Genomic DNA, 20,574 nt, shown 5'->3' with positions numbered 1-20,574 from the left:
AAGCGGAGCAGTGAGGGAGAGCACTCCTCTGATAGACTCTAAAGGCAGCAAGATGGTTGCCCAGGACGGAGGGGTTAATACCCCTTCTGCAAAAGGTGCCCCAAAATCTTTCAGGTGCATATCTCCCATGGCACAATGTCCCCCAACCCAGACTTGGGGCTTGGTTCAGTGCCAACTCCAGGAGGCTAGTTCCACCTGCCGCACCGCTGTCCAATGTACCACCCGGAGAGAAGTCTGTTAGTGCCACCTCTCTCAGCTCCCTGCAGCACCACTGCTGGTCCGCCTCGTGTCAGCGCCTCTGTTGGCAGCTGGCGCTTTCCCCAGCAGAACCGAGCTCCTACCTCCGTCTAGCCGCAGGATGGGGAAGGCGAGCTTCCCGCGCTGGTGCAATCTCACGGCATCTCTGCTTTTCATTTCACAGCCGTCCAAGGGGACAGTCTGGTTCTGGTGGAGAGAAGAAGGTAAAAAGCCTGTTTGCGCTTCGTGTAGTGCAGGGCAGAGCCGAGGGAGAGATCCTTCGGGTTCGTTAGATCCTGCAGGTTCTTAAAAGTGGCGGGGTTCTCCTAGAAAGCCGAAAGGGTCTAAAAATAACCAGCGGCACCGGAGGTGGGTGGGTGATGAGATGGGGACTTCCCTCGGTCCCTTGGGCAAATCTTAGCAGAGGCAGGAAGCAGCAACCCCCCGCTATATGCTCAGTGGCTCGTGTGAAACAATCTGGTTGGCCTCAGTCCGTTGCGGGGGGGGGCAGGCGTTCACCACGTCTGACACTGAGGACCTGCCCCTGCTTCACGCTGCCAGCAGAGGGCGCAGAGGTTGCTGTCTCTCCAGGGAGATGGGCAGGGCCAGGCTGAGACACGTCGCGGTGGGCAGGGCTGTGGGGGGTAGCCTGAAGACGTGGCTGCCCAGGGCTGTTCACCCAGTACCTTCCACCCACGTGGAATTCACGTTAGAGGGCAGGAGCCTCTGAGGCTAGAGGTGCTGCAGCCTAGACGTATCAACTGACGGACTCTTCAGCATGCATAGCAGTCCCGGTTGTTGTTTCCCAGCTAAGGGGCTGTGGGGCCTCGCTTGTCTCTCCAGGACGCTGTACATCCAAGGGGAGAGGAAGCTGGATTTCTTGGGCTGGGTGGCTGCCATCCAGAAGGCTGCGGGGAGCTCCGGCGACACGTTGTCCGAGCAGCAGCTCACGGAGTCGGACATTCCCGTCATCGTAGACAGATGCATCGATTACATCACGCAGTGCGGTACGTCCCTGTCTGTGGGCATGCAGCACGCCCTCTCCCCCTCGCCTGCGTGCTGGGGGCACCTCTGCTTCCAGAGGCAAGCCCCTGGCCCGAGAGATGGTTTGGTGCTGGATGGGCCATTGGCCAGCACCGTTACCCATCACCTCCCTAACCCATGCTGACGAAGGCTGGGGTTTCGCCTTCCTCTGCAGCATGGGGCGGGGGTCACTTGCAGGTTTAAACTAGTGTAAATGGTGGATTCTTGGTAACTTGAAGTCTTTAAACCATGATTTAGGATGTCAGTGACTCAGCCAGAGGTTCAGGGTCTATCACAGGAGTGGGTGGGCGAGGTTCTGTGGCCTGCGTTGTGCAGGAGGTCAGACTAGATGATCATGATGGTCCCTTCTGGCCTTAATGTCTATGAGTCTGAGTCTATAATGGAACCATAGTGACAATTCAGAGGTGCAGACTATGGCACACCCAGCTCCAGGAGGACAAGGGAAGTGCAGGCAGGTATATTACCACCTGTCTTCTCTCCTTGACCTACCGCAGGATGCATCCATTGCATTAGCACGTTACCTCCGCCTGGCCTGGTGAGGGGGTAGGAAGGCTACTTCTGTGGCTGGTTGCAGTGATGGGTTCAGGGCATTCAGTGTTGTGTTTATGAATATATGGCTTAGCAGCTGGTCTTGGCCATGTGCAGAGTCTGTTCCTTTGACCACCAGCTCTCGCAGTCAGAGAGCTCTTCCGTAGTGGCCAGGTCTGAACACCCCTTCCTTAGCTGGCCGCCCTATCTCCTGCCGCGTGGCTTCCTCTGCGACAAATTCCCTTCCTCCAGATGGACCGACGCCTTAAACTCCCTTCTAGCCCATGCTCGGGCCCCTACCTGGGCTCTTTCTAGACGTGTCGAGATCAGCAGCGCCGCGTCTCAGTGTTCTGATGCAGGGTTGATGTGGGCCCAGCCCAAGTGTGGGTCTGAGGCTTAAAGGACTGATGATTACACGGGTTTGTTTCCTTTGCTAAGGGCCGGATCCAGAGCCCCTAGCGTCCAGGGGAAAGACTCCCAGGGACTAGACTGGTCTTTGGATCCAGCCCTACGACCCTCACAGAAATTGGCGGTGGTCACCGGGCACATGCTGAGAGAGAGGCATTGGTCTTCCATTCCTTGCAGAGCTCCGCTTGGCTTCTTGTGTCAGGCTAGTGGGAGGGTGGGTGGCCTGTGACTCCCTGTGGGAGAGTTCTTTGTTCTTCACATGAGGCCGTTTGCATCGCTGACCTCGAGTGACCGCTCCCGCTCCAGGGCTGACCTCGGAGGGGATCTACAGGAAGAGCGGCCAGAACTCCAAGACCACCAACCTGCTGGAGATGCTCCGGAAGGACGCACGCAGGGTCCGGCTCAAGGAAGGGGAGCACCAGGTGGACGACGTCTCCAACACGCTGAAGAGGTTCTTCCGAGACCTCGGGGATGGGCTCTTCACCAAAGAGTTCTGCCAGGACTGGCTGAAGGCAGCAGGTAGGGGGCGCTGCTGTCCTCTCCTGGCAGAGCCTTGAATGCAGGTGTAACGACAGGAGCTGAGGCTAGGTGATCCAGGGGTCCCTTCTGGCCTTACAGTCCATAAATCTATGAGTCTGACACAAGGGGGCGGCATTGCAGGGAGAGCAGTGGTAGCTGGGTGCCCTGGAGTGGGAGGATAATGGGGAGTCCAGGCTGTTAACAGGCCCTGCTTTAGAGAGGGGAGACTAATCTGGGTTGGGGTTAGATCAAGGGATTGGAAGTCAGGGTTGCTGGTTCCAATCCCAGGTCTGCCACGTGCCTGCTGGGTGACCTTGGGCAAGTGACTGCCCCCACCCCCCGTGCCTCAGTTTCCCCATCTGTGAAATGGGAGTTATACTATTTACTTCTCCCACACTGGAGTGTATGAAACTTAACTGCTGTTTGCAAAACACTTTGAGAGGTAGGCATCAGAGAAGGACGAATCACTGTCACAAACTCTCACTCCTCTGGCTGCACAGCCCATCCTCTTAGAGCGTCACGGGGACAGAACTCCCACCCTCTTGCTCCTAGAGCACAGCTACTCTCCGTGAGCTCTAAGCCCTGCGGGCCGGCGACACACAGTTCAGCAGTTCTGATGCCAGCCAGTAGGGGGCAGTGTGACATGTCCACACCAGCCAGCTCCCTACGGGATTCATATTATGATTGATTATTGCAGGATTAGGCATTTCGGCTGCGGGTGGAGCTTAGTTGTCTCAGGTCAGTAGCAGACGTCTCAGCCAGCCCCTCTGCCTGTGTCGCTCCAGCACGGCACAGCAGGGTGCTACAGCCTGCTCAGGGGGCCTGAGAACAACTCCAAGACGTCCTTTCCTGGTTTATTTAGCCCAGAGCGCTCGCGCTGAGCAGGTGGGGTAGACACACAGCTGAGCTGCAGCTGGCTAGTGCCACCGGCTGGCTCCTCCGTGGCACCATCAGGCTGGGAAACAGCATCTGGGCTGCAGATGTTTTGTTGGGAGAACTATGGGCGGGTTGAGGCCTCTGGTTCCGGGGGTTAGAAGTGGCCAGGCGCAGATGGGGCCATGAATCACAGGAAGAGAGATCTGGCGCCTGCCCTGACTGAGTGGGGAACACGGCACAGGAACCAGGTCCCTCTGCGGTGGGAAGATCCAAGTCTTCCTGTGGGGCAGGGCTGAGGGGAAATGAGGGGAGCAGGGCTGGACTGAGACGCAGGTGTGTCCCGGATCTCCAGCCTCGCAGGGGTGGGGGGTGTTTCTCCTCTTGATGGGTTCGCGGCAGGTCAGAGGGACGAGGCGACGCTTCAGCTCGTCCAGCACAGCAGGAAGGACGCCGGACCGTTCACCCTTTCCAGCTGGAGCTGCCCAGCAGCACCAGCACCGGGGATGGGTGAATCCGTCTGACAACCAGCTGAGATGCGAGCGGGGAGCTCAGCCATGTCCCTCCCGTCCCATGCCCCTGCCTGTCCGGGCTGTCCTCCACTCACGCCCCTGCCTGTCCGGGCTGTCCTCCACCCACGCCCCTGCCTATCCGGGCTGTCCTCCACCCCAGGAGGCTGCAATCCTCTGTGTGCCGCCCCAGCCCTTCCTCTGCGGCCTCCTCCTGGCTGAACAGCAGCTGAGGGCTTGTGTCTGGGGTGGGAAGCCAGGCGATCCCGTGAGGAGAAGCAGCTGGCGGGAGGGGATGGGGCAAGTGAGGGGCAGTCTGGGAAATGGCTGGACGGGGGTCAGGCAAGCAGAGGAGGGTCCGGTGAGAGCCCAGCTCAGTTTGTACCATGGATGACCCCCGGCAGGGAAGCCTAGCAGCCAATCCGGCAGCATTTGGCTGGTTGCCTCCTCCCCCGAGCCCACCCGCTCTGCCACCGAGCGGCTCTGCTCACCCTGTGCTCCGCTTCCTTCCCCACCAGCGATTGACAATGAGGAGGAGAAGATCGGCCAGTACCGCCAACTCCTGAGCAGCCTCCCCGTGGTGAACAGAGCCACCGTCAAAGCGCTGATCAACCACCTGTACCGGTAAGGGGGGCGCGGCGCGGCCGAGCCCAGCTGCGCGGCTCCACTCGGGGCCTGGCCGAGGCCAGTGCTCTCCGGTGGGTGCCGGAGCTGTGTGCCTCGTCCTGCCAGCTGGGCACGCAAGGCCTAGGGTCCACCCAGCTGGAGAGTCACTCACCAGGGCTCCCTGCTAAGGAAAGAGGCGCTGGGTTGATCTGCTGGTTTGGGATGCAGCGAGATACGGGTCGTTCTGTCCCTAACAGGCTGTGGAGGGGAAGGGTCTAAAGCCAGGGATTCCGGAGACCTGAGCTTAATCCCCTGCTCTGCCACCAGCTTCCTGTGTGACCCCAAACATGTTAGTAGTGAACTTCCGCACAGGGGGGTTGTGAGACCCTCATCGAAAGGAGGCTCCAGATACGCACAGTGTTGTTAGGATGAAGGCCAGACTCAGGGTCAGCAGAGCAGTGTTTGTCTTTCCCAGAGCTCCTGGGACGGGTTCTTCTGCCTCCCCTTCAAAGAGCCTGCACCTTTTATGGCTAATGGGTCCCACCTGCCGGGTCTGTGTAGCCGTTTATTTTATTGAATGTTAATTATACTACAGTGGGTTCAGCTCTGGCAGCTACAGTCTCACGTTCAACAGTTCTCTCTCTTTGGTCTGGCTCTAGAGCCCATGGGAACACTTGAAACCATAGGCAAGTAACACAGACGATCACAAGAACATCTCTTTTAGCCGTTTATTATTCAAGTTACCAACAGAGTTCTAAATGTCACAGCGTTTACACTTCCTAAAGATAAGTAACGACAGACATGCTCACATCCTCCTAGATGGGGTTAGAGTCTGTTGGCCCCTGAGGGACTGATCATCAATACGGGTATGGTTCCTGCTGGAGGTTTCCCATGGGAAGCTCAATTTTTAAGCTCTGGGCACCCTCTTTTATCCTGTGATTCTGTCTATACCTACACTCTGCGCGTGTACCTGGAAGTGTCAATCCTCTTTTTCTATCTGGTCTGTGTCCTCTAGAACCACAAGGGACCCCCCTATAGGCTGGGCGGATTCTCATTAACATTGCCGTACCACCTTTATTTTGTGGTGAAGACACATGTTGGAGACAATATTTGCTGTTACAGCATTTTATCATTTAAATTTAATCTTCCTGCTAAACTTTCACAATATTACCAGCTGGTACCTCTTTTCACATCATCTTTCGGGTTATTTCTCGGTCATTGACTCATGTCAGCATTTCCTGTCTCCAAGGCCTAAAATAGTTGAGCTAAAATCTTGCAGGTCTCAGCCTACAGGTTTTTGCGTTTCAGCTCGTCTGACTTACGTCTAGTACATGGTTCCTCTAAATACTGATCAATCTTGTACTTCTGTAATCCTACAGATGAACTCTAATTAACATACAATGAATCTGTATGATATAAGATGTTGATTAATCATAACCTGACACAATACATGGATAATAAACTAAAATCATACATCTGCCTGGATCTGTCAGAAAGCACAGCTTGTTCCCTTAGACCAGCTGGAGAGAGAGGAACTCCTTTCCCGCTCCTTGGTAGTTCTGTTCCCAGGTGCCCACCAGCCCTGCCAGGAGCCAGAGCAGAATTCAAATCCCAACCCCTGTGAGCAGCAGCTGGCTGCTTTGACCCACCAGCGTCCCTGAGCCATTCACCAACGGCTGGGGGTTTGCCCTAGGTCAGAGGCGGAGCAGGGTATGTCTGGCCGAGAGGGTCCCCACCACTAGAGAGCCGAGCCTGGGCCCAGACCTTCTAAGGTGTTTAGGTGCCTAGCTCCCACGGAGATCAGTACCTTGTAGGATCTGGGCCTAGAGCACTACACACAGCAACCCATGGAGGGTCCCCCCAGAAACGGAAACCCCGACTGGCATGGCGAGATCTGAGAGGGCCATTGGGGCAGGGCGGGGAGGCAGCTGGAGCTCCGGGAGGAGCTGTCCTTAATGTGCTGGCTTTCCTCAGGGTCCAGTACTTCTCCGAGATGAACCAGATGAACACACACAACCTGGCGATTGTCTTCGGGCCGACGCTCTTCCAGACGGATGGGAAGGACTACAAGGCGGGGCGCGTGGTGGAGGATCTCATCAGCCGCTACGTGGTCATATTTAGCGTACGTAGCGTTCAGAAGCCCCACTCCCCAAAGCGTCTCCCTCAGCGGACCGAAGGCTTCCAGGCCTAGAGCCCGTACACTCGGCTCCCGGGCACCTATAGAAAACGTTGCCTTCTTCGCCCAGCCAGAATGAGCGTTCGCATTGTTGTCCGTTGTAACCTGGCCTCTATCTATTCAAGCTCTTCTGTGGAGCAGTGTGGTCTGGTGGCCAGAACACTAGACAGCAAATCAGGAGACCTGGCTTCTACTGCCAGCTCTGCTACCTTGGGCAAGCTACTTCCCCTCCCTGTGCCTCAGTTTCCCCATCTTACCGATGAGACTAACCTCCTTTATGAAGTGCTTTGAGATCCACGGATGTTAAGAGCTTGGCATGATTACTGTTACTATGACCCTTCGCGCCCATTGTTTTACCCTGGGAGCTTCCTCCACGAGGAAGTTTTTTCCTTTGTCATCTTTCTGATCTCCAGCCTCTCTTTCCACCCGTCACTCAGCACCTGGCTCCGGGCATACGATTCTCAGCAGTGCACTAGCCACCAGATCCTATAAAGCACCCTCTGCAGAGAAAGCCCGGCCATTGGGAGAAGGGTGACTTTGGAGAGGACTGGCTGGATTTGGGGGATCCATGAGGGGAAGGTGGCTGTGTCTGAGCCATGCTGGAGAAGTCCAGTTTGCTTGGAGGCAAGTGGAGGGTGGGATTGCGTCTCACAGATCAAGGAGAGACCCTGACGACACAGAGGGTCCGGCTGTACTGCTGCCAGTGGGTGTGAATGCAGCACATACGGACGTACCTGAGCTAGCATGAATAACAATAGCAGTGAAGCCGTGATGGCATGGGCTAGGCACTCGACATCGGAGCGGGTGGGGAGAAGCACGGGAAGCCCTGTTGAGTGCCTTTCCTTGGCCGGTGGAGCTGGGCAGGTGGGTGACTCCGGACCAGCACAGCTCAGTGACGGGTAGGGGGGCAGGGACTGATGGGGGAGGCTCGTGTCCTCCCAGAGCTGGGCCCCACGTGAAGCTGTCCATCTGGTCTTTCTGCTGCCGGGCTGCCGAGGGTTCGATCACTCTGGCCTTCTCTCCTCTCGGCAGGTGGACGAACAAGAGATGAGGAAACAGCAGGACGAGATCACAGCCATCATCAAGATGCGGATAGCCGGCTCATCCAGTGGAACCCAGGTAGCCAGCCCGTCCGCCCGCTGGTGGAGGAGGGGCAGGTCTCACCTGCACACGCTCGCTCGGTTCTCTTCGGAGAGCCACTGGGAAACTAAGATCTCAGGAACTCCGAAGGGGCCAGGCAGACACAGCTAGTCTCCTCTGGCAGCTAACCTGGGAGGGTCGCTCTCCGCTTTAGCAGTCTGGCTGTAGAGGCTGCTTCCGGTTCTGACACACATGGTTTCACGGCGCTGTGTGTGCTGGGGCTGCCCATTCGCCCTCCCAAGAGCAAATCCCCCTTTTCTGTCGCTCCCAGAATCCTAGGCGGTAGAAGGGGGCAGCTTGTGAGGTCCCAGCTCGCTCACGCCACTTCCTGTTACCCTTTGGAAGCTGAAATAAAAAACATTTTCAGCTATTTCCCCCTCCCATTCAGCAGCCTCTGGGTCTGTCCTCACATCCCCGGTTAGCCCACCGCTGGACCACCACAAGGCCAGCGAGAAATGCTCCATGTTCCCGCTGATGGCTTCTCGCGGCTCCAGTCACTGCTGCTGCTGACCAGCAGGGGGCGCTCTAGTGGGACCAGGACAAAATTCATTGTTGTGCTGAACTGCTTGAGAATAGGGGGTGGAAACAGGGTCAGCTGCCTTCTGAGCAGTGACCTGATTAAATCACATGACCCACCGATCACATGACCTTCCTTTTGCCCACCTATGGAGTTAAGTGTGTCACAGGTAGGGCGTGGGACCCTTCTCCCCTTAAAGGCCCAGCCGCCCTGTGATGGGGGGTTATTCAGCGAATAATGAGGGGGATCTCTGCACCCAGATTAACTCTGGGGTGTGGCAGGCCAGGCCGGGAGGGGATTCACACTCACCAGTGTCGGTGCCCCTCTGTAAACAGGAACCTGCTGGTAAAAGCCCCTTTCTTGTTTCCTTCCAGCAAGCCGGGGACTTCATCTGCACAGTGTATCTGGAGGAGAAGAAGACGGAAGCAGAGCAGCACGTCAAGGTGAGGCGAGGGCAGAGGCAGTGGGAAGGGAAAGAGGCCATCGCTGGGCGTGCCTCGGACAGGCCTTTGCAGAGTCTCCGCCGGAAGCGGTGTCATGCGCTGTGCGCCCCGAGGAAGGGGAAGCTGGAGGGATAGGCCGGGCGGTGGCACGCGATGCTCCCTTCACTCTGATCCAAAGGGCTGGAGCATCACAGTGCCGCTTGGGGGACAGTCAGGGTGGCGCCGGTGCTCCAGACAGCTGGCGTGAAATGGGGCAACCGATTGCATCCTGACTGCCCTCTGAGCCCCAGCGCTGGGCTTGCCCTGGCAAGCGGGTGCGGGAGCTTCCACCTCCACCCCAGGGCACATGTGACTCTGAGCACGGGGGATCAGGGGATCCTGCTAGGGAAGCTTCGCACATGCCAGTGTGGGGCAGTGCAGAGAGGATTTTCAATCTGGTCCCTTCAACAGCAGAGCTAGCGCCTTCCTCTGACTGCCCCGACAGAAGGCGCAGCCCTGGCAAACCGCTTCCGAGGGCTGCCCGCTAGCCACAGAACGAACGCAAGGGTCCGTGGCTCCTGGTCAGAAGGGCTGGTACCCCACTGGATGCTCGGGCTTGCACTGAGGGGTGGGGGGATCTGGAGACATGACCTGCCATGACGCAGACACAAGAGGCTTCTTTCTTCCTCGCCTCAGATCCCAGCCACCATGACGGCAGAAGAGCTGACCTTCGAGATCTTGGAGCGGAGGAAAATCGATACGAAGGAGAAGGAGTACTGGAGCTGCTTCGAAGTGAATGAGAGGGAGGAAGCAGGTCGGTGTCTGGGCGGGAGAGAGGGTTACTCCGAGAACGGTAACCTGCCAGGTGTAGAGCGGGTGGGGCACTGGGTCCGAGAGCTGGATGGACAATCTGCGACAGCTCTGGCGAGCAGACTAGGGCAGGGCATCGGGACAGTCTTGGCTCTGACATTGTGACCTCGCAAGTCACTTAGATCGAACATAAAGCACTTAGTTCGGAAGGAAAAATCAAACACACATCTACCAAGTGGGGAATAACTGGGCAGGCGGTCGTACTGCTGACAAGGATCTGGGGCTCAGAGTAGATCACAAATGGAACGTGAGTCAATAATGTGATGCAGTGGTGAAAAAGGCTAATATCATTCCAGGGTGAATTAACAGGAGTGTTGTATGTAAGACATGGGAGGTAAATGTCCTGCTCTACTCAGCGCTGGTGAGGCCTCAGCGGGAGAACTGTGTCCAGTTCTGGGTGACACACTTTAGGAAGGATGTGGACAAATTGGAAAGAGCCCAGAAGAGAGCAACAAAAATGAGCAAACCTGAGCTGAGGAAAGGTTAATGAACTGGGCATGTTTAGTTTGAGAAAAGAAGACTGAGGGGGGACCTGATAAGTCAGGGGCAGGCAAACTTTTTGGCCTGAGGGCCACGTCGGGTTTCCAAAATTGTATGGAGGGCCGGTTAGAGGAGGCTGTGCCTCCCCAAACAGCCACGTGGGGCCCAGCCCCCACCCCCTATCCGACCCCCCCTGCTTCTCGCCCCCAACAGCCTCCCCCAGGACTCCTGCCCCATCCAACCTAGAGGATGGCGTGGACTGCACGCTCAGCAAGTTTGCAGATGACACTAAACTGGGAGGAGTGGTAGATACACTGGAGGGTAGGGATAGGATACAGAGGGACCCAGAAAAATTAGAGGATTGGGCCAAAAGAAACCTGATGAGGTTCAACAAGGACAAGTGCAGAGTCCTGCACTTAGGACGGAAGAATCCCATGCACTGCTACAGACTAGGGACCAAAAGGCTAGGAAGCAGTTCTGCAGAAAAGGACCTAGGGGTTACAGTGGACGAGAAGCTGGATAAGAGTCAGCAGTGTGCCCTTGTTGCCAAGAAGGCTAACAACATTTTGGGCTGTATAAGTAGGGGCATTGCCACCAGATCGAGGAACGTGATCGTTCCCCTTTATTCGACATTGGTGAGGCCTCATCTGGAGTACTGAGTCCAGTTTTGGGCCCCACACTACAAGAAGGATGTGGAAAAATTGGAAAGAGTCCAGCGGAGGGCAACAAAAATGGTTAGGGGGCTGGAGCACATGACTTATGAGGAGAGGCTGAGGGAACTGGGATTGTTTAGTCTGCAGAATAGAAGAGTGAGGGGGGAATCTGATAGCTGCTTTCAACTACCTGAAGGGGGGTTCCAAAGAGGATGGATCTAGACTGTTCTCAGTGATAGCACATGACAGAACAAGGAGTAATGGTCTCAAGTTGCAGTGGGGGAGGTTTAGGTTGGATATTAGGAAAATCTTTTTCACTAGGAGGGTGATGAAGCACTGGAATGCGTTACCTAGGGAGGTGGTAGAATCTCCTTCCTTAGAGGTTTTTAAGGCCCGGCTTGATAAAGCCCTGGCTGGGATGATTTAGTTGGGATTGGTCCTGCTTTGAGCAGGGGGTTGGACTAGACCTCCTGAGGTCCCTGCCAACCCTGATATTCTATATTCTAACCCCCCCTGTTCCCCATCGCCCCCCCCCCCCCCCGGGACCCCTGCCCCATCCACCCCTCCCTGTCCCCTGACAGCCCCTGGAACCCCCGCCCTCGACTGCCCCCTGCCACCCCATCCAAGATCCCCTCTCCTTCCTGACTGCTCCCCCGGGACCCCTGCCCCCATTCAACCCCTCTGTTCCCCGCCCTCCGACTGCCCCGACCCCTATCCACACCCCCGCCCCCGACCACCACCCCGAACTCCCCTGCCCTCTATCCAACCCCCCCCCTGCTTCCTGCCCCCTTACCGCACTGCCTGGAGCACCTGTGGCTGGCGGCGCCCAGAGCACCAGGACAGGCAGCCGCACCACCTGGCTGGAGCCAGCCACGCCACCGTGCAGCACAGAGCACCGGGTCAGGCCGGGCTCTGCAGTTGCACTGCCCCAGGAGCTCACAGCCCCACCGCCCAGAGCATTGCGCCGGTGGCGGGGCGAGCTGAGGCTGCGGGGGAGGCAGAACAGCGGGGGAGGGGCCGGGGACTAGCCTCCCGGGCCAGGAGTTCAGGGGCCGGGCAGGAGGGTCCCACGGGCCGGATGTGGCCTGCGGGCCGTAGTTTGCCCACCTCTGTGATAAGTCTTCAACTACATGAAGGGCTGTTATAAAGAGGACAATGATCAGTTGTTCCCCATGCCCGCTGAAAGTAATACAGAAGTAATGGGTTTGATCTGCAGCCAGGGAGATTTAGGTTAGGTTTTGGGAAAACCTTTCTAACTCTCAGGGGAGTTAAGCTCTACAATCAGGAGCTTGTGGAATCCCTGTCACTGGTGGGTTTTAAGAACAGGCTGGACAAACGCCTGTCAGGGCCGGTTTATGTTGACTTGGTCCTGCCACAGCGTAGGCGGCTGGACTAAATGACCTTGAGGTCTCTTCCCGCCCTCCATTTCTGTGCTTGAATTTGCAGAGGTGCTGCAAACCAGGTGCTGGGGGCCAGATCTTTAAAGGTGTTTAGGCACCTACAGATGCAGATAGGCATCAAGCACTTTAAAAAACCCCACTAGGTGCCTCTCGGCATTTTGAAGCTCCTCGATATCTGGCCCTGGGTGTCCAGCTGGGCTCCCCAGCTTTGTGGCACCCAAAATCAATAGCCACTTTGAAGTTAGGCCTTTCCCTCGCTGTGCCCTCGGTTTCCTTTAAACAGGGAGGGTTACAGCTACTCACCTTTGGAAAGTGCTTTGAGATCCTTGGATGAAAGGCCCCACGTTAATACTAAGTAGCAGCAGAGGGCCGAATCCTGCAAAGAGCTGAGCACCCAGGAAGTCAGTGGAAGCAGTGGGTGCTCTGCAGCTACTCAGGACCTCTCCGGATTTTGCCCGGCCATGCTGTGAAAATCCCAGCAGCAGTAAAGGCCTTACACGAGCAGTGTTTCCCGACCTCCAGACGGCTGAGCCGCCTTCAGGAAGGGGAAACCGCCTGCACCCATTCGGCTGGGCCATGTGTCATTCAAGGCCCATCCGTCTGCAGTAACACCTCCCCTTTGCCTCCCCGCGGGGCGTGGGGTGAGCTCACCTCACGCTGTGGCCGGTGCTGACATACGCTGTTGTTTCTCCTTTAAAGGCTCAGTCTTGCTTCCACTGAAGTCACTGGCAATACGATCAGTGAGGTCAGCGGGGGCAGGATCGGGGCCATGATGGGGAAGTAGCTTGTACAGATTTGAAGGCCAGAAGGGATCATTATGATCCTCTAGCCCTCTTTGGGCACGTCTTCACTTGAGTCAACTCGGGTTCTACCTCGAGGTTTGACCCTGACCACCTCCTGTCTACACACACAGCCGTCTCACCTGAGCCTAGTGGTGCTTTCAGCCCAAGCTAGCGGGTGCACCCTGGGGTATAGGTTAAAACCCAGGTGCGTCTTTCACTTGGCCTAGTAACCTACCCACTTTACAGAGGACACAGGCTAAATCACTGCAGTGCTGATAGTCCTCCAACACCTTCCCACAATTCCCCCCCGTGCCCAGGACAGACAAGTCTTCCCACAATTCCCTGGGAGAGAACCATAGTGTGGCTCAGCGTCTGCAGCACGAAGAACCCGGGATCATTCCCCCGGGTGCACACAAGGGAAGACAGAGTAACGTGGGTGAGGCTTTGCAGGGGGGCTTCTCACCCCCAGGCAAGGCTGACCCAGGTGCCAAACCCGAGTGAGCTCTGCAGCAAAGACAGCCCTTTTGGCACCCAGCTCTGATCCGTGGCCTTTCATCCGTTGATCTCCAAGCTCCTGACAAAAACATGAGTATCATTAACCCTGTTCCCCTCTGATGGCAACAGCACCCAGAAGCTGCACTGGCTGTGGTCTGCAAGTACCTCCTTTTCTCCTCATCTGCCTTCCCCGTCCCCTCTCCAAGCGGCAGCACAGTGCCAAGGAGCTCTGTCAGAAAGCTGGGCTCTCCACAGCGGAGTGGGACAGGAGAACTCGTTAGGAAGGTGACTGTCCTGTTCAAAAGCTGTTTGTTAGTTGATTGGACTAGTTAATTCACCCTGCACTATGCTTACTATTGACTTCCCATCAGTAGTATAATGGTGTAGCTCACTCCCTAGTATTTTCTGGTTCCCTGGCTATATTTTTTTACTGTGGCTGATATGTGATTCTGTCAGATCGCACAAGCTAAGCAGGATCTGGCCTGGCCAGTGCATGTATGGGAGACCCGTAACAAACATTTCGGCGCTGCATGACATGGCACGAATGTTTTCCCTCTGAATCTGTATTGAAGCAGTTACCCAGCGTTGTGCTAGGGGGCGCTATGCTGATGATGAGTCAGAAAGCTGAGGGACTGAGCTCTGTGGTCATTAAAAGCCCCCAGGCGCTCTTTGCCAGAGAAGATGCATGAGGCCTTGGTGTCCAGCCTGAATCCTCGCATTCTGCTTCCCTAACTCCACCCTGCAGCCTCAGCTAGAAAGGATCTCATTCACTGCCTCTCCGAAGCAGTTGGGTAGTGTTGCTATAGGCTGTTGAACAGCCGCCCACATTCCACCCCAGAAGTGGCTGCATTCTGGTGGTGGGGGAAGAGATGCTTGGGTCTAGTTGGTAAAGCACTTGAAGAGGCTCTATACATGTAAAATGATGATCCTCCCCCAAGGGGCGTTCAGTTGGCTCGCAAAGAGTTGAGTTAAAACATGCAGCTTTGGTCACCGTCAGCATGGTCGCGGCGGGGAGGGGGTAAGCCAGATGGGGGCATTAATACACCTGTTCCTCCTTCCCCATGCAGAGCGGCCCTTGCACTACTCTGAGAAAGTCCTGCCTATCTTGCACGGCCTGGGGACGGACAGCTACCTGGTGGTGAAGAAGCACCTGTCCATGGAGAACATGCTTATCTATCTAGGTAGGTGGTTGCAGGGGTGTGTCGGAGACATACCTCAGTGTAGACGGGATCCAGGCCGCTCAGGGTTCTCGCACTTCCTAGTCTTCATTGTCCAAAAGAGAGAGCGAGCTGGCTGGTCCGATCCGCGCGGCACAGAGACACGTGCTCTGTAGAATCCTGCACCCAGATGATCCTGGGTCTGTCTAGGGTTCTGCTCTCTTCCTTTGTCAGTACTGGGTTGTGCTAGGGGGCACTAGGCAGCAAACCCACGGCTGGGGAGCGGGAGGGAGGGGAAAAGGAAAGACCTAGGAGCGTGCGCACACCAGCCAGTGCCAACCAATGGCAGGGAGGAGCTTTTCAACCCGACAGACGGGCTCAATCCAGACCCAATCGGAGCTGATCCTGCGAACAGAGGGCAAAGAGACATGACATCAGCGTCTTTCCCCAGCGCCTGCCCTCCTTCTCACTCACCCTGCAACTCGGACGGGAAGCCTGTTTATTATCAAGCCCTGCCCTGGTCAGTTTCTGCACAGATCATTTGCCATGTCTCTGCCCAGCAGGGGCAGTGGGGCTCTCTCCCGCAGCCCTGCCCCCTGGACCAGGGGATGGCAAATGTCGCCTGACCCTGCAGCTCCCGTTGGTGGTTCCTCAAAGAAAGAGGAGACTCCTTTGCAGAGAGAGCCTGGGACGCAAGGGAGCAGGGTTAGAAACCCTCAAAGGGAGGCCTGCAGCGCCCCAGAGAGAGAGAGAGTTGTTAGGGGGTTTGTTCCTTCACCCCCTCACGTCCCTGGTCCTTCTCGCATGAACAGAGAGCAACAATACCCGAAGGCCAAACATGCAAACAATTTGATGTTTATTGGGGTGAACTTCCAGCAAGCATGATTCCAATTTCCTTCCAGTGTCCCCCTTCCCAGCTCTGACACCACAGAGCCTTGCCTGTGTCCCTGTTCCCATCCCCCGCCCCACCTTAGCGAAACATGATTCCAATTCCCTCACCCCGAGTCCCTGTTCCCATTCCCCCCCCCCCGCCTTAGCGAAACATGATTCCAATTCCCTCACCCCGAGTCCCTGTTCCCATTCCCCCCCACCCGCCTTAGCGAAACATGATTCCAGTTCCCTCACCCCCAGTCCCTGTTCCCATTCCACCCACCCCCGCCTTAGCGAAACATGATTCCAGTTCCCTCACCCCAAGTCCCTGTTCCCATTCCCCCCCACCCGCCTTAGCGAAACAGGATTCCAATTCCCCCCCCAACCTTAGTGAAACATGATTCCAATTCCCCCACCCCCAGTCCCTGTTCCCATTCCCCCCCACCCGCCTTAGCGAAACAGGATTCCAATTCCCCCCCCCGCCTTAGCGAAACATGATTCCAATTCCCCCACCCCCAGTCCCTGTTCCCATTCCCCCCCCCCGCCTTAGCGAAACATGATTCCAATTCCCCCACCCCCAGTCCCTGTTCCCATTCCCCCCCCCGCCTTAGCGAAACATGATTCCAATTTCCCCCCCCCCGCCTTAGCAAAACATGATTCCAATTCCCCCACCCCCAGTCCCTGTTCCCATTCCCCCCTTACTTCCTGATTGACTGCAGACTATATAGTAAAACTTGCGTTCTACTTAGCTATACCTTAACCAATCATTTTACTGAAATTTAACTAACCAATCCTAACATATTGTAACATGGTTATTTAACCAATTATATCCCACCTCCTTAATTGGTTTACACCCAACAAAATTAATTATACAGCAGACAGAAATAATCACAGAACCAGACAGAGATTATACAGACAAACAATAGGGAAGTGGAGCCTACAGGGATAGAACAACACAGAAATGAGGATTTCACATCCCAGCTATCGATAAGTGAGTTCTTGCCAGACAGGATGCCATCAAACTAAGTTTCCTTTGACATCTTCTAGGCTCTTCCCTGTCTCTGGAGGTGATAGGAATATCAGGACAGGAATGTATTCCTAACAGCCCAATAGCACCTTATTTCCATGTGACTGGTTTGGAATGGGAGGATGTGACCGTTCGCTTCTCAGTTTATGGCCGCCCCGCTGCTTAGCCGAAGGCCTTAGCTTAAGAACAGGGCTCAGACTGTCCCAGTACGAGAAGGCCCTTACACCGGCAGACAGTGATTTTGATTCTTTCTTTTATACCTCTATAACTAGCTACGTGAGAAGAATACACCTACATTCTTAAAGTACAGGCCTTTGCAGACAGGCCTGAATATCTATATCCTAACACGAGTGTGTGTGTGTCTGTGTGTCCGCGCCTTTCCTTGAGGCCACCGCTCCCCGTGGAAACCCTCATTTGCCAAGTATGGGACCAGTAGGGCAGGTTCTGGGCTCTCTCGTCTCACCCCACGGCACTATGCATTGTCTGCCAGCTAGCGGCGGGATGGGAATTACCCTCCGGCTGGCGGTGCGTGGGCTGCAGCCGTGTGTTTAACCCCTCGCCGTCCGGCTCTGTGCTCTCCCCAGCCAGCAGAGTGAGCGACAGCAAGCACGGCATGATGAAGTTCCGGGAGGAGAGGAACCTGCTGGGGCTCGGGCTGAGCACGGGCTTCCACGACCGGTACTTCATCCTGAACAACAGCTGCCTGAGGCTCTACAAGGAAGTGCGGGTGAGCTGCCTGGGCTGCCGCAATCCCCTCCCAGCACCCGTCCCAGCACACGTCCTTTCCCATGCCTCCTGGCCTGCACCGCCCCCTACTGACCGAAACCGGCATCCTTTTTTCTGGCTCCACGTCCCCTCTGTCATCCACTCTTTGCCTCTCCTTACCAGTAGCTGTAAGATCTCGCTGTGGGGGGGGCGGGACTCTTCCTCGGGGCGACGCTGTGGTCAGTGGCACTCGACTGCAGGCGTTTCAGTTGGTTTTGTTTCCAGTGTTCACAGGCGAGGTATTTCCAGCAGCGAGGGGGACGTATCAATGCCTGCGTGCAAGGCACTGGGGAGACCTCATCTGGAATCCCACGTGCAGTTCTGGTCTCCCATGGTCAAGCGAGAGGAATGTAAAAGGGAACAGGTGCAGAGAAGAGCTGTGAGGCTGATATGGGGAGTGGAGGGCCTGTCTTAGGGGAGGAGACTGGAAGGGCTTGCCTGGTTTAGCCTAGCAAAATACAGGCTGAGCGGGGATCGGATTGCTCTGTAAATACACCAGGGAGGGAGAAGCGCTATTGAAATGAAAGGATAATGTTGGCACAGGAACAAATGGGGATGAACTGGGCATGAGTAAATGTAGTCTGGAAGTGAGAAGAAGGTTTCTGACCATCCGAGGAGGGAGGTTTTGGAACAGCTGCCCAGTAGGAGCAGTGGCGCCAACAACCCAGCTAGTTTTAAGATGGAGCTTGTTAAATTTATGACCGGGATTATATGATAGAATTGCCTGTGATAGCCGGGACAGGACTCAGTGACCCAGGAGGTCATACCAGTCCTATGTTCCTATGCAGCAAACTGCCTAGTACGTGTGTGCACCACTTCCCTCTACTGGATGGAATCAGAACTGCTTCACTGTGTGTCACGGGTCCTCTACTGCTAGCAGCTAATGGGGAGTCTCCTTTGGCTCAAGGGCAAAGGGCCTGTGCTTTCGGATTCATTATAACACATGGGAATTTACTTCTCATTCTCAAGTCCCATTTATAGAAGCAGAGATGAAATGAAGAGTAAGCATCTGTTTAAACTATGCAGTTTCTGTGAAGACAGCACCAAACTCTGTTATAACCACGTTGTCAAACTGTGTTAGCAGTCCAGTAAGGCCTGGGGACTGTGACATGTCACCATAGCGGGGTCACAATAATATGTCGCATTGCTATACGGCTTTTCACATGTTGCAGTCCAAGCACTGTGATCCCCATTTCAAAGTTGGGGAAACCGAGGCACAGAGTGATGGCGTGACTTGTCCAAAGCCACACGGTGGGTCCCTGGAAGAATCAGGATTAGAACCCCGGTGTCCTGACAACCAGCTCTAGGCTCACTCCACTCGCTGCTTACAACACAGTTTGGTCCTGTCCTTTTAGTCTCTGGGCCTTCCTGCCCAAATATCACACCCTTTGTGGCCAAGTGCCCAAATCCCCAAGCCCCACTGCGTGGATCCTTGCAGCTTGCGTGCCCTGCTCCATGGGAAGCGAGACGCAGATCCCCATTGGCTTTACAAGCCTCCTGTTTTGTGGCAGTGGTGGGGCAGAATAGGGGGTTACCCAGAGGATGGCACTTCACCCCTCAAAACACACACACCTCTCCCCAGTCTGTGGCTGATCCCCTGTGTCTGGTTTAACCCTGATCCTTTATTAAACAGAGCTTGAAGCAGCGGATGCCTGCCGTGGAAAACGTGAGTAGAGAAGTGTGCTGTGTGACAGCTGAGCGGGATGATCTGTGGGCTTTGATTTGCTCTCTTGCCTTACAAGGTTGCCCTGGGTCAAACCAAATTCAGTCACTAAACACATTCAGGGGTGTGTTTGCATGAGACACATGAGCACGTGGTTTTCCTTATCCGAAAAAAATGGATTCACACCATCACAAAGGGAAATCATGGGAAAAAATACGGCAGTATTGTGTAACAATGATACAAAACAATAGATCTCCTGCTAGTGCCTTGGGCTGTCCCTGTAGAATACCACCGTGGTTTTTTAGGGTGTGATCCAGCCCCCACTGAGTTCAATGGTCTCTTGGAAGCGATGGAAATGTCTTGCCTGCTGTGTGTGGACACTCCCCCCCCACCACGCACACCCCTCCACCCTCAGAGCTGTGTTCCCGAAGACACCCGACATGCACTGTAACTAGCGGCTGTAATGAGAGAGTTCAGGCGTGTGTTGCCATGGCGAGGGAAGTTACACCAGCAACCTTAGGGAACGGGCAAAGACAATGGGCTCCATGAAAATCCCCGAAGCAACAGAGCCTGTGAAAGCGGGGTGACTTATTGCCAAAATGAAATCGTGCCTAATCTTCCAAGGGTCAGAGCCAAAGTCAGGGCTCTGATGCTGGTCCAGGCATCTACCCTAGGGCAGGATTCGGCCTGACCCTGTTACCAGTGGCCCTTTCCCAAGTTGGCTGAATGTCCCCTGTATCTCTGTTACCACAGTATCTGAGCACCTCACAACACCCCTGGGAGGCAGGGCAGGGCTGTTACCCCTCTTGTGCAGGGGGGAAACTGAGGCACAGAGGCCAAATGACTATGCCCAACGTCACATAGGAAGTTTGTGTGTTCAACCTGTCTCCCAAGTCCCAGGTCAGGGCCCTAACACTGCACCATTGAAAGGGGAGGTTTTGACCAGATTGTCACCACCCGGTGATCGAGGGGGCACTACACACTACATGTGGGCATGATTTTGGACCCCTTGTATGGGCAGGGGTGGTGGAAATATTAAAGTGCCTGTTCCCCTCAATAATTCTTGACCTTGCCGGGACTGCAAACACTTGTGTAATCCACCCCCAGTGCTCATTTGGCCATCAGGGAAAAGGCATTGTTCCCCAGGTTAACGAGGGAGGTCTAATGGAGTCCATCTGGCTGCAGTGCCGTTCTGTGGTAGCAGACGTTCCCAGACAGGAGGGTGTGAAAGGATGATGACCGGGAGCTAGACAGTTTTTCACCGCTTGCCTGTCCCGGGGCGGGGGGGACTGAGGGGCAGTGGATAACTGTAGAACCAGAGAAATTATGGGTGAAACAAGTCTACTATTAGGTCATTCCGTGCATTTCCTGTCTAGCGCAGGAATGTTCCCCACAATGTGCTCTTCGGGGCTTTGTCCAGTCCCGTGTCAATG

The 20,574-nt window shown here is 55.5% G+C and overlaps 1 protein-coding gene and 1 long non-coding RNA gene across 17 annotated transcripts in view; one reads left to right on the top strand and one right to left on the bottom strand.

The window, feature by feature from the left end:
* The window catches only part of ARAP1 (ArfGAP with RhoGAP domain, ankyrin repeat and PH domain 1), a 222,196-nt gene that overhangs the window by 186,584 nt on the left and 15,038 nt on the right, over positions 1–20,574 (top strand). For 11 of the 16 annotated variants that reach the window (XR_010597926.1, XR_010597927.1, XR_010597933.1 and 8 more), the window contains 11 exons: positions 422–461; positions 1,081–1,244; positions 2,524–2,736; positions 4,637–4,742; positions 6,699–6,846; positions 7,933–8,019; positions 8,932–9,000; positions 9,676–9,793; positions 14,727–14,840; positions 17,298–17,440; positions 19,112–19,144. Coding sequence is in view for 8 of the 16 variants with exons in the window: in XM_024109396.3 (XP_023965164.2) it covers positions 422–461; positions 1,081–1,244; positions 2,524–2,736; positions 4,637–4,742; positions 6,699–6,846; positions 7,933–8,019; positions 8,932–9,000; positions 9,676–9,793; positions 14,727–14,840; positions 17,298–17,440; positions 19,112–19,144 (1,235 nt within the window). In the remaining 8 variants the exon portion in view is untranslated. The remainder of the gene's footprint in view (positions 1–421; positions 462–1,080; positions 1,245–2,523; positions 2,737–4,636; positions 4,743–6,698; positions 6,847–7,932; positions 8,020–8,931; positions 9,001–9,675; positions 9,794–14,726; positions 14,841–17,297; positions 17,441–19,111; positions 19,145–20,574) is intronic. The other 5 variants (XR_010597928.1, XM_065581836.1, XM_042840215.2 and 2 more) reach the window with 1 other exon arrangement.
* On the bottom strand, positions 5,439–8,980 carry LOC122172149 (uncharacterized). The gene is made up of 2 exons (XR_006172192.2): positions 8,867–8,980; positions 5,439–8,385 (listed from the first exon to the last, which is right to left on the bottom strand). It is a non-coding gene; the product is annotated as an uncharacterized LOC122172149 (long non-coding RNA).

This window comes from Chrysemys picta, chromosome 1 (assembly GCF_011386835.1).
Source record: "Chrysemys picta bellii isolate R12L10 chromosome 1, ASM1138683v2, whole genome shotgun sequence".
Taxonomy (NCBI): Eukaryota; Metazoa; Chordata; order Testudines; family Emydidae; genus Chrysemys; species Chrysemys picta.
Note: the sequence above shows the minus strand (reverse complement) of the source record. Positions and strands in the feature narration are given on the sequence as shown.